This window comes from Mizuhopecten yessoensis, unplaced genomic scaffold (genome assembly GCF_002113885.1).
Source record: "Mizuhopecten yessoensis strain PY_sf001 unplaced genomic scaffold, ASM211388v2 scaffold7493, whole genome shotgun sequence".
Lineage (NCBI taxonomy): Eukaryota > Metazoa > Mollusca > Bivalvia > Pectinida > Pectinidae > Mizuhopecten > Mizuhopecten yessoensis.
The window spans coordinates 222,480-234,863 of NW_018407075.1; the positions used below are offsets into that span (position 1 = coordinate 222,480).

At 32.9% G+C, this 12,384-nt stretch overlaps 1 protein-coding gene across 2 annotated transcripts; it reads left to right on the forward strand.

Moving 5' to 3' along the window:
- Nucleotides 1-12: 12 nt before the first annotated feature.
- On the forward strand, nucleotides 13-11,910 carry LOC110453731 (COP9 signalosome complex subunit 2). Of its 2 annotated transcripts, XM_021502823.1 has the most exons (14): nucleotides 13-80; nucleotides 591-704; nucleotides 1,481-1,561; nucleotides 2,868-2,894; nucleotides 4,194-4,319; nucleotides 4,820-4,987; nucleotides 5,217-5,321; nucleotides 6,100-6,169; nucleotides 7,163-7,262; nucleotides 7,860-7,991; nucleotides 8,564-8,661; nucleotides 8,910-8,992; nucleotides 9,959-10,017; nucleotides 10,738-11,910. In XM_021502823.1, exons 1-14 carry the CDS (start codon nucleotides 33-35, stop codon nucleotides 10,880-10,882), a joined length of 1,356 nt encoding a protein of 451 aa, XP_021358498.1. In that variant the 5' UTR covers nucleotides 13-32; the 3' UTR covers nucleotides 10,883-11,910. The 2 variants fall into 2 exon arrangements, with proteins under 2 accessions (XP_021358498.1, XP_021358499.1); XM_021502824.1 differs by lacking the exon at nucleotides 2,868-2,894.
- The last annotated feature ends 474 nt before the right edge of the window (nucleotides 11,911-12,384 follow it).

Genomic DNA, 12,384 nt, shown 5'->3' on the forward strand with positions numbered 1-12,384 from the left:
TAGTATGAACGTTTATATTCCTAAAATCCAACATGTCGGACGAAGATTGCATGTATGATGATGATGAAGAGTATGATTTGGTAGGTTTAATGCCAGCATAAAAACATTTTGGACAAGCACTCGTAAAAAACTTTGTATTCCCTTTCTTCTTAATATGCACAATATGAAACTGACATTCTCCAGAACTCAATTGTTGTCAGTCTTAGATGTTGTTTTCATTTTGATATGCGCACCGGCTTTTCAGTTACAAAATATAGGCCTAGTTGCAAATTATTGATGTGATATCGGTTGCCATCTGTGTTAGGGTTTATAAGAGTTTAACTTCTACTTTATATATATATATATATAACACTTTTCTTCTCTTTATCTATATTTGCAATTTTGCAATTTGTAGTTTAACACCCCGCGAGTCTTCAGGATCTACTCCTCCCCCCCCCNCATCAATGTACCTTTTGGAATCCAGCGCCTGGATCTCAACTAAGATATTGAAATATGATTCAATATGTTATATTCTTTTATGTGTTTTTAATATTTTTTTGTATATGTCGGATATTATTAAATGTATTATGTAATATTTTCTTTATTTTAAGGAATACTCAGAAGAAAGTAATTCTGAACCAGATGTTGACTTGGAAAACCAATATTACAATTCTAAGGCACTAAAGGAGGATGACCCAAGAGCTGCATTGGAGAGCTTCCAAAAGGTTTTACTATAACAGACGTGAACAAAATATTACAACAAGAAGCAAATAGAGCCTCCCCAATGAGTGGTGGTTGGCCATCATGATTATCTAACTTGAGTTTGTTAAAAAATATATATATATAAAGACACGGTTATTACCGAGTGTCTTTTACAATTTGAAGAGTAACTAACAAGAGTTACATATATATAGATAAACTTGATTATCAACCATCACCACACGTTTGGGGACCTTTACCTCATGCAACATTCAGATACGATTTCTTGAAAACCATGTGTTTCTCTTCGCGTGACATTTTTATTTTTTTTGCGACCTGGGAAATATAATGGCCCTGAAATAGATGTCACAATGGAAGATGACATCGTAAAGCATTGTTAATTGACGTCATATTTCGGAGATTGACCAATGAAATCACGTCCATGGTGTTACCCACTAGTAGGTATCCAAAAATGTTGACCAACTTCTTACAGTTTATTCAATGAGATGGGAGTGAGGATACCTATTGTGGTTGTGGGAGAAATATCTAGGATATTGATCCTCCTAAATCTTGCTTAGAGAAGTTAGTCAGATATTAAATATAGAATTCATATAAGCATGTGCAACAGAACCAAAGACAAAGGATCAGACATCCTGGACCATACAGTGTTTGAAATTAACACATGTACAATCAAAAATACACTGTAGAGCAAATAATACATTATTGCATTGATAGAACTTTTCAATTGTCTCAAAATTAAAATTAAAATTCGCTAGTGTTTAATTCAAAACTTTTTTTTCAGGTGTTGGAGTTGGAAGGCAAGGATAAAGGAGAATGGGGTTTCAAAGCTCTCAAACAGATGATCAAAATCAATTTCAAACTGGTAAATTGTTTCAATTAAACTGATATAAAGTGTATTTTGCATGCCACTTTCAAATTTCACAATATTACAAGAAACTTCCATAGTTTTATCACTGAAAATCAATTTCCAGATATAAACTTTTATGATTAAGCCATTCTTGTATAAAAACTATGCATTTAAGTTACCCGACATTTCAGGTATTCAAAATCCTTTTATGCGTTCTGGGTACATGTATTTGTTCATAACATATACTTGTATATTCAATCATGAGTCTACAATTTAAATGGGTGTCGGACGATTCTCCCCAAAACCGTAACGCCCCAAGGTGTTACGCCCCAATCAGTTTGCCCCAAAAATCCATAACGCCCCAACTATTTCGCCCCAAAAAACTACAACACCCCGAAAAATTCTCCTTAGAATTAACTTCTTTGACAAATTTTATAGTAAAATATCTATTTTTTATTTAATATTCTTAAAGATAGACATTCAAAAAATAATATCTGTTGCAATTCGTTTGATATTTGGGACATGATTTTGTGTTGTAACGTTCAATCTATATTGTAACATATCTATAGTATCTATGTTATGCAGGATTTGTTTATTTTAGATAATATATATATGTATAAAATAAGTAGATTATATACACGCGTGCGGTAGATCGATATCATAACATATCTATAGTATCTATGTTAGGCAGGATTTGTTTATTTGTAGATACTATATTTATATATATATATATATGTATAAAATAATTAGATTATATACAAGCGTGCGGTGGATCTATATTGTAACATATCTTATAGTATCTATGTTAGGCAGGATTTGTTTATTTGTAGATAATATATATATGTATAAAATAATTAGATTATATACACGCGTGACGTAGATCAATATCGTAAAATATCTATGTTAGGCAGGATTTGTTTATTTTATATAATATATATATATATGTGTGTGTGAAATAATTAGATTTTATAGTTAAATTACACAAGCGTGCGGTAGATTGGAAACAAAAAATGTTATGCGTGTTGCAAGAGAGAGAATGTGTACTTATATTTGTTTATGTATATATGTCTATATGTAGAAAAAATAAGATTAACGACCGACTAAAAAACTAGCTGCTTTCACCATTCACAGGGCTCTTCAGGTTTTTCAAAAGAACAACTTCATGACATCACAAAGGGATGTCATCACACTACAATAGTAACGTGATGTCACAAAGTACCCAAGATCGGTGGACAATTTAGCGTAAAATTTTACTGTGGCCTGTTGAGACTTAGTTTTAATATTTTAATTAATTGGTCTTCTTTCTTTTATCTTTAAATAGTGTCTGATGAAAAAAGTTGATACAAAGGTAATTCATTAAATTTATTTTCAGCACATTCATGAATATGTTTGTTAACATATAGATTTTGTAATGTACAGTCATGCGTGTTCTGAGTCCATTACCGGTTTGACCGATGTAAGAAATCACCACATTTAGAACAAACTATTGCATAAATTACATGTTGATTTACAATTCATATTTTCCTTCACAGTAAATTTCAAACCATTATTGAAAATTAAAATATTACATTCGATAATCATAGGACATGTAGCGCACATCTTGGTGTCTTACATTTGGATACTTCTCTTGTTACACAAGAATTATCAAACGTGGAACATGTCAACATACGTTTCAAGTTCTTAGATTGTCGTCTACAATGTAAAATAGCATGTTTATTAAAAATGTTTCTCTTACGCCTGCTACTTTGCTTTAACTCTTCTTCTTAGGGAACAATAAAAAGCTAGTCTAATGAGGGTGAGTCTAATTGGAAAGGGGAGAAGAGGTTATCAATTTGTGAGAACTTTATGTTCCAATCATAAATACCTCTCGATGCGTAACGGCTCAAAATTCATGCGTAGCGGTAAAATGGTGATGTGTAACGGCTCAAAATTCATGCGTACGGTACCATCACGCTAAAACGGCCTAGGGAGAACACTGCTTCACATTTGTTCTTTATCAAAGGAAGCATATTAAAATTCCGTGGATTGAAAGTAGAAACAAAAGCAACTAACTTCGATTCATCTTTTAGTTTTTGTAGACGGGAAGTAAACGGTCCCATTTCAATAGCTTTCTGTTTGCCATGTTCTATTATCTCAGTAGGATAACATTGATCTTTAAGGTATTGCTTTAGTTGACTGAGGCTAGCAATTTGAGCTTGTTTGGTCACTGACGATAGTGACAATCCGTGAGGCAAGATTAAAAGGAATATTAACCTTAGTGTGTTTACTGTGGTTAGAGTAAAACTTTAGATAATTATGTGCATCTGTAGCCTTACAATATAAATCCGTTGTAATCTTATTTGAATCTAGTTGAACTAAAACATCTAAGAAAGGTAAAGACGTTTCGCTACACTCCATCGTATAACAAATAGAAGGATGTAAAGAATTCAATAGGTTTTGAAATTCATTTAAATCCTTATCAGGGGCGTAACAGATTTTGGGGCAAAATCAGCTTAAAATTGGGGCGATGTGAAAAAAGTAGGGGCGAAATGGTCTGGGGCGTAACGGGTTTGGGGCGAAACGTCGGTAATTCAATTTAAATATATATTGAGATAGAAAGAAATGGCAAAAATGTTTTAATCATTATTTGTAAATCTTGTATTTTCAGAGTAATTATGAACAGATGATGGTGAGATATAAGATGCTTTTGACTTATATTAAGTCAGCAGTAACAAGGAACTATTCAGAAAAGTCCATCAACTCCATCCTAGATTATATCTCCACATCAAAACAGGTATGTTCGTAACCTCCAATTCATCTCATTTTATTCGTTTTCACGTTATTGAAAATAAACAAAACATCCATCAATTCTCATAATACATCTTATATCATTTTATTCTTAACTGACAAGTTCTTTCCCCAAAAAATCAAAGTTTTACTTTGTAAGCAAACAATGTGCTATCAAATGCACATTGTGTTCAGTGATGGGAAACTCTGAAGATGTGGTCAGAAATGAAAAACTGTCGACATGTTTGATACGATATATAGAATTATAAAATTTTGATGTATATGTAGAGGAACTGGACTGAGTCGATTGCCAGCGACCAGGTAGCTCAATTGGTGAAAGCAACCGTCTAGAGTTTAGAGGGTCCCGGGTTCGAAACCTGGTCTAGCCGTGCTTTTTTCCGCTTCCACTACATATATATATATATATTTCCAAACTCCAGAATCTGATTGAAATAAAAAGTTACAGATTTCCACTAAAGCTGATGCAATTTTCATTTTTGCTTGTAGATGGAACTCCTGCAGGACTTTTATGAAACAACACTGGATGCCTTGAAGGAAGCCAAAAACGAAAGGTTATGGTTCAAAACCAACACAAAGTTGGGCAAGCTGTACTTCGATAGGGGAGATTATTCCAAACTCCAAAGAATTCTGAAACAGTTACACATATCTTGTCAGGTAAGGTTGTAGTCACATGTTCACTGTATCTGGTCTGATGATGCTGAATATACTAGTGAATAAGGCTTATATATGGCAGTATCACTAGTCATGATCTGTAAAAGTCTTTTTTGTTTATCTGGAAATGTTAGTTTCAGACAAACGTTTGGGAATCGACGTGTCAGAATTAATTATCTTTTTTTTTAAAGTTCCTTTTACCAGAGTACAATAGCTGTGGTTTGTTTACTAGACTGACGAAGGCGAGGATGACCTGAAGAAAGGAACACAGCTGTTAGAAATCTACGCCTTAGAAATCCAAATGTACACGGCACAGAAGAACAACAAAAAATTAAAGGTATAGGTTCTAATTGTAAGAACATGGATTACTAATTTCTGTTTTGGAGAAATAACTTTATATTTTTTGACAAGTGATTGAAGTTTTAGTATGTATTGTCCTCTGTTTTTGAAATTTTGTTGATACTGAAATATTGTATGTGGTATGGTATTATAGGGTATAATTAGCCATTTAATGTAATCAGTTTCTTTAATTTGTGTCTAGTTTTGCACAAGATTAAATCTAATAGGAACCAATATATTAATTCATTTTATTAAATTGTTTATATACTATCGACTTATTATTTGTTGGAGAGAATAATTTTTGGGATACAGGTATTAAATCTTTAATTTGTATTTATTTTTCACACTTTAAATTAAATCACAAGTGATGAATTATAATGCGTACATATAAAATGACTTAGGTGTCTTTACTTAAAGGTTTCTGTATCGATAAAATTTTAACATACTGATATTCCGTCTTTGTGTATTGCAGAGTTATCCTCTCTTGGGAGCAAGTATTGATTGTTACGTCATTGGTTTGTGTGAGAAAATTACGTCATTTTCTCAAAAATTGATGACGTTATTCTCACAAACAAGTGACGTAACAATCAATACCTGCTCCCAAGAGAAGATAACTCTGCAATACGCAAAGACGGAATAGCAATGTACAATTAATGTTGCATGTCTTTTGTCAACAAATTTCAGAATAATAAGATACAAATATATGTTTTTGACAGTTTCTACATTAGATCTGTTGACAAATGCTGAGCCCTTGTTTTCACTTGTTTGTTCCTCAGGCTTTGTATGAGCAGTCTCTCCATATCAAGTCGGCCATTCCTCACCCGCTCATCATGGGCGTCATTAGGGGTAAGTTGCCAAGGGTCTATGTTGTAGGTGTTAAAATCAATAGTTCAATACATAATTCATGTTCAACATTTGGTTTGTAACATTTTATACATTATTTTTTTGAAACTTTAAATTACTGTAAAATCATCAATTTTCGTGGGACATTAAATTTCGTCTATTTCATGGAGAACAAAAATCCAAGAAATTAAATCCCCACAAAAACATAAATTTGGTATGATATAGATAGGGGAAAATCAGAAATCAGCGAAATATAAAGTCCTTGAAACAGGCCAGTATATGAAAACCACGAAAATTTTAACCCCACGAAAATAAATGATTCTCCTACAGTGTACACTTACATATATGTGAGGACATTTTTGAAATAATGGAGATTCACACATCATTATGTACTATCACCAGAAATAAAATAAAAATAAAATTAAAAAAAAAAGTTTTATTAAAACTTCATACACTTGTGCATCATCACTTTTGAAGTATTACGTATGTCCATTGGCACTTCTTTACATGTGTATATGATCACTAGATGGAAGCAGTTTATCGTACTATTAACAAAGCTAGCACTCAATAAATATGTAGATGACAAAGGTTGTTTTTTTCTGAGTCACTGAACACAACACCAGTCCCTTCATCATGGTAATAATTCCACATCAACTGTCCAGGCACTTTTGCTTTTCAATAAAATTCAGGTCTCAAGAGTATGTATGTTGGCTGAAAAAATAATATGCATACCTTAGCTTATGCAAGGCATAAAGAGTTACTTCAAGCTATAAGTGTTTGTGATTACAGGGGTGTGACACAGAACCCCACCCAACGGTCCATTTATGTGTATTATGTTGATACATAACCCATATATACCGACCGCGCCACATGGAATAGGAATCTGTGCCATGCACCTGTTATTGTGATGCTGGTATGAAGTGCTGTAATGAATGGACTTTTTCTCTGCTGTGGTGTTTGTTATTACCTGAGTGTGTTGTCTATCTACTATTTCAGAATGTGGTGGTAAAATGCATTTACGAGAGGGAGAATACGAGAAAGCACACACAGACTTTTTTGAAGCATTCAAGAATTACGATGAGTCAGGTAGCCCCAGGTGAGTAACAAGTGTCTGGTGTTTCTGCCATTTAGTTTTCAAATCTTGTAAAAGGAGACCAACTGGGATGATTAAAATCAATCACAGGAATACTGAGTTAAATAGATAAGAAATGTGCATAGTTTCACAACTGAATTTTTAAAGAAAATGAATGTGAAGCAAAAGTAAGATAGTCTTATTTTGCTAGTTAGTTTTGAAGTACTGTTCTTACAATGATCTCATTCCTCTCTGATGCTTACCTTGCCAATTTCCTTTGTCACAGGTTTTATCAGGAGTAGTGTAAATTGACTAAGTTCCTGTAACATTAACCCTTGTGATCTGTAATGTGAATCAAGGTCATTTACAATTCTATGTTACATGTCAGACTTGAAGCGAAATATTTTGGAGGGAAAAGCAGTAGAACTGCAGTCAGAAAAGTAACAGATGTACAATATTGTCAATGATGTCATTTATCTGTCAAAAATGTTGAAACATTCTGTCGTTATCAAATTGTTCTTAACCTCCCTGAGCATATGCAGTTTTACAGGTAGTTGTTATATTGTAGTTCCTGTATCTCTGTATTATGTCACCAGAAGTGCTGTAATTTACTGTCCACAGGCGGACAACCTGTCTGAAGTACCTGGTGTTGGCCAACATGTTGATGAAGTCTGGTATCAACCCATTTGACTCCCAGGAGACCAAGCCCTACAAAAATGACCCGGAGATCCTCGCGATGACTAACCTAGTCAGGTAAATAATTGTCAGGTTGGATCACATAATCTGGATATTCGCCAATTTTTAATTGTTACTCATACTGAACTTACTGAAGATACAAGTATTTCATGAACTGTTATTAAATTACTATAAACTCTGACAACCTTTTCCTATAAATCTTCTGAGAATTGTATTTTTAGCTCACCTGGCCCGAAGGTGTCATATGTTTAAATCTTTTAATGGGTTCTTATGAATCAAACACTGATATTCTGCCTGTAGCTGTATTTAAGTTCACTTTTAAGATTACAAGTGTGAGACTAATACCAGGTGAGCAATGCAGGCCCATTGGGCCTCTTGTTTTTTTACTTTGCAGAATGAAATACTATCTCATTGATTCTCTGAATTGTAACCATAAAAAAGTGTTTTAAACTCACCATAACCTGAAAATAATCATACTTGTATCTTTGTAATAGTGAAATTTGGTTTTAAAAGAATGCAGATTTATAATATTATATAAAAAATAAATTATGACATAAATTATGACATTTGTTGTTAATCATATTAAATGCAGTGATTATGTGGAGTTTTAATAATGTTTTTTTTTTCAGTGCTTATCAAAACAATGATATCAATGAATTTGAGAAAATATTGAAAACAAACAGACGGAACATTATGGAAGATCGTTTCATCAGAGAACATATAGAAGGTTAGTGAAAATTGACGTGAAATATGTTGAAATTCATAGGTGTACAAATAATATCTAACACATAAAGCTACGAATTGAAAGCTTTTGAAGTCATGCTTGTTATAAAACATTCTCAGGACTTCATTTGTTTTAGCTTATAATTTTAATTTATTTTTTAATTTTGATTTTTACTCCTTCTTGACTCATTACAGAGATTGTAATGTTACATTGATGTTTGACATGTTTGACATGTTTGGTGCGTTTTACAGATTTACTACGGAACATCAGAACACAGGTGTTAATCAAACTGATCAAGCCCTACACCAGAATACACATACCTTTTATCTCAAAGGTAAGTCACAGCATGAAGCGAAATATTTTTTAAACATTGGCATCTCTGTATAAATATCTTCCTGTGTTACTGTTTTAGTAGTTTCTTGTATATAAATAAATGGCGATAACATTGTTTGTTTGCGCTATTATATTTTAAGTCTCCAACTGATGAAAACTGGTAGTTAGGGAAGGGTTTCTTTCTTGTTCAATCATTTGCATCTATAGATTTGAATGAGAAAAAGTTTTGCAGAAATTGAAATTGAAATTTTCAGCTCACCAGCTGGCACAAAGTCTGTCAGTTGTCCACTTTATTCTTTAAACAATTTTTTCTATAGAGTGATCAGACCCGCTGTCATATTAGTTAGGAACTGTGCTTGGTGGAGTACGAATATAAAACTACATTCAAGGCCATTGATGATCTTGGGTTTGGGGTCAAATATGAAAATCTTAAAAACATTAACAAAATATATCTCCTAAATGAGTCATGAAGCCTAGAGTCGTGATATTTGGACAATTTCTTCAAATATGCCAAGAGGCCTAGAGTATTGCTATTCAGCTAGAAGCTTTTATGGATTATGGATGAGGGAACAATAGCTATGCTATTACACTAGGTTATGACATTTATATGTAATACTGTACATATGCTATTCTTTTACCCTAATATCAAATTACAATTTCTTCTAGTAAATTATGTTTATTAATGGAAATATTTCCTTTAATATAAGACACTTGCAGTGAAAACAAAAGTGCTTCTTTATTAAAATTCAGGCAAAATATTGTTATATGTCGAACAAGTCTGTTTTAAAAATATTTCATATGGTCCATCATTTTCTTTTTAAATATCACATCAAGATATTTATTTTAGGTGTATGGTAATACCTTGTGAATTGTAACATATCTTGTTTTAAACTCGAGTCATTTAGCTGTTAATATCACAATGTTGAAAGTGAAGCATACATTCTGAATGGTATCTTGGTACTTGCAGGAACTCAACATAGACCCATTGGAGGTGGAGAATCTACTGGTATCGTGTATCCTTGACAAGTAAGTGCACATCCTACAGTGACAATACCCCACCACATTGTCTGTGTCAACTGAAAATGTCAACTGAAAATAAAATAACTGAAAATGTCAACTGAAAATAACTGAAAATGTCAACTGAAAATGTCAACGTAAAACGGAGATCTACGTGTCACTTAACAAACATTTGCTACTTGTTCGGTTTTATTATTTAGTTCTTTTGCAAAGTCTGCAAACCAATTGAATTTTATGCTGAAAAATTCTTTCTTTACACTTTTGCTTCAAATGATTTATTTGCAAATACCGATATTTAGTTTATAAGAAATGAAATAAAAGGTTAAAAAGCATTGCTTTTAGTATTTGAATTCATGTTTGACTTTCATCACAAATTAACAAAGAGATATGATTATTATCTTGTAAAAAAATACATAATGTTGATCTGATGAATTCAATTTGGCAATATTTTGCCATTTCTATATTTATGTTTCAAAATCATTTAATTATTACTACGTATGATTATATTGTACAATGTGCATGTTTTCCAAGTTGTTTTCAATATGATCAGAATGGATGTTTTTAAGATGATTACAATACAATTCAAAAGAGATGGGTTTTAATACTAAATAGAAATTATATTGAAGTTTTCATAGTTTCATAAAAGTTTTGAGATTTTTTTTGCCAATTTAATAGCCATTCACTGATGATTTTTTTTTTTTCATGTTTAAAAATGTGGTCCCGTTTCAGCGCTATACATGGAAGGATAGACCAAGTAAACTTGGTGCTGGAACTTGACCGAGAGGCCATGGGGACAGCAAGATACAATGCCCTGGACAAGTGGACAGCCCAGCTACAAACAGTTCACCTGGCTGTGGTCAATAAGACCGCATGACACAACTGACCACCAACAAGTGATCTAGACTGACCATTGGGTCTTATAAATTATTGATGCCATTAAACCAGATTTATCCCGTGAATTTAGAAAATCTGGCTCAAATGGCTTTCTTACATCTTCGTGAAGTAGATGTGTAAACCCAATATTTTGGTGTTGAAGGTTGAATAAATGTGGTAATTAAAACTTCTTGCCACGATTTTATTGGATTTGTATTAAAACAAATGAAAGACATTTGGAAGCTTAAAGGCCACAGTTTGTATTACGGAAGACAATTGATTGCCAAGTCTAACTAATTATTTAAACATTAGTTTTTGTGAGAATTGACCAAGAACGATCATTTAAAAATTGTTTCTCGTAAATGGATATTTGTTTGTGCTGAGTTGTTGAGAAATGTTATTGTATTTGTAAATGATTTACAAATTGTGTATCTAACTAAGAGCTGCTTCCACTAGGAGGATTTAAATACTCTGCATCGGCTGTATCTATTTCACCAGAAAATGATCTACACAAGCTATTCCGGTGATGTGTGTATAGAACCTTGTTATCGGGACTCTGTTTATACTTTCTAAATTATATTAGGATTTATTTTCAGTTACGAGGATTTATTTTTTGTCTGGAGTCTGGAGAATCAAGGTGCTACTATACACAAAAATTTAAACAAAGTGTGTGGACTAAAAAGAGTTCAGTATTTACAAAGCTGAAAACTATGGACTTACAAGATTGCCGTGTACTCTGGAACCTTAATGTCTGGAATGATGAATATCCAGTTTGCACACAAGCCCAAGTGTTTGGACTAGCGGAGATCTACTGGTACAAACAAGCCGGAGTGTCCAGTTTATTAAAATCCACTGGTACACACAGGACACATGTCTGGACTACAAAGTTCCACTGTACATACAAGCCTTACTAGGGAGCTTCTACGATATTCAGTACTAAAGATATTGTAGACATGAGATCATGACGCCAAACTACCAAGATCTTGTATGTGTACAGTTATAAAAATAAACATTTTACACAAACAAAAACAAACAAAATCTATTATTTTTTATTCAAAGGTGAAAATGAATTAATGAATTTAAAGCCCTTTAGATAAATCAATTTTAAGAATTGAGAGCATTCTTAAAGAAGTTTTGTTATTCATAGACCTGAAGTTTGTGGTCTTCATGCAGCAATTAATTGCTAAATAAGTTTGTGGACTGCCGACTCTATATATCAGTTAATAGAAATAACATGAGCCTGAGAAGGGCTTGATTTACAATAAACAGTTGATCTTTATACAAACATTGCGCTGGCTGAAGGTACCTGCAGGTCGACACAGACCAGCTATTTCACCCACTTCGACTGAACTGGCTTGCACTTACATGTACGTTTGACAGATTTGGTGGCCATTTAATTTGTGTCCACGAGTTCATACCTTGATGACTATTCACTGCATTTATGGTTCTAGCCAGCTGCCACTTGTACTCTATGTTTTATAAACTTCAAAAGAAATCAACTGG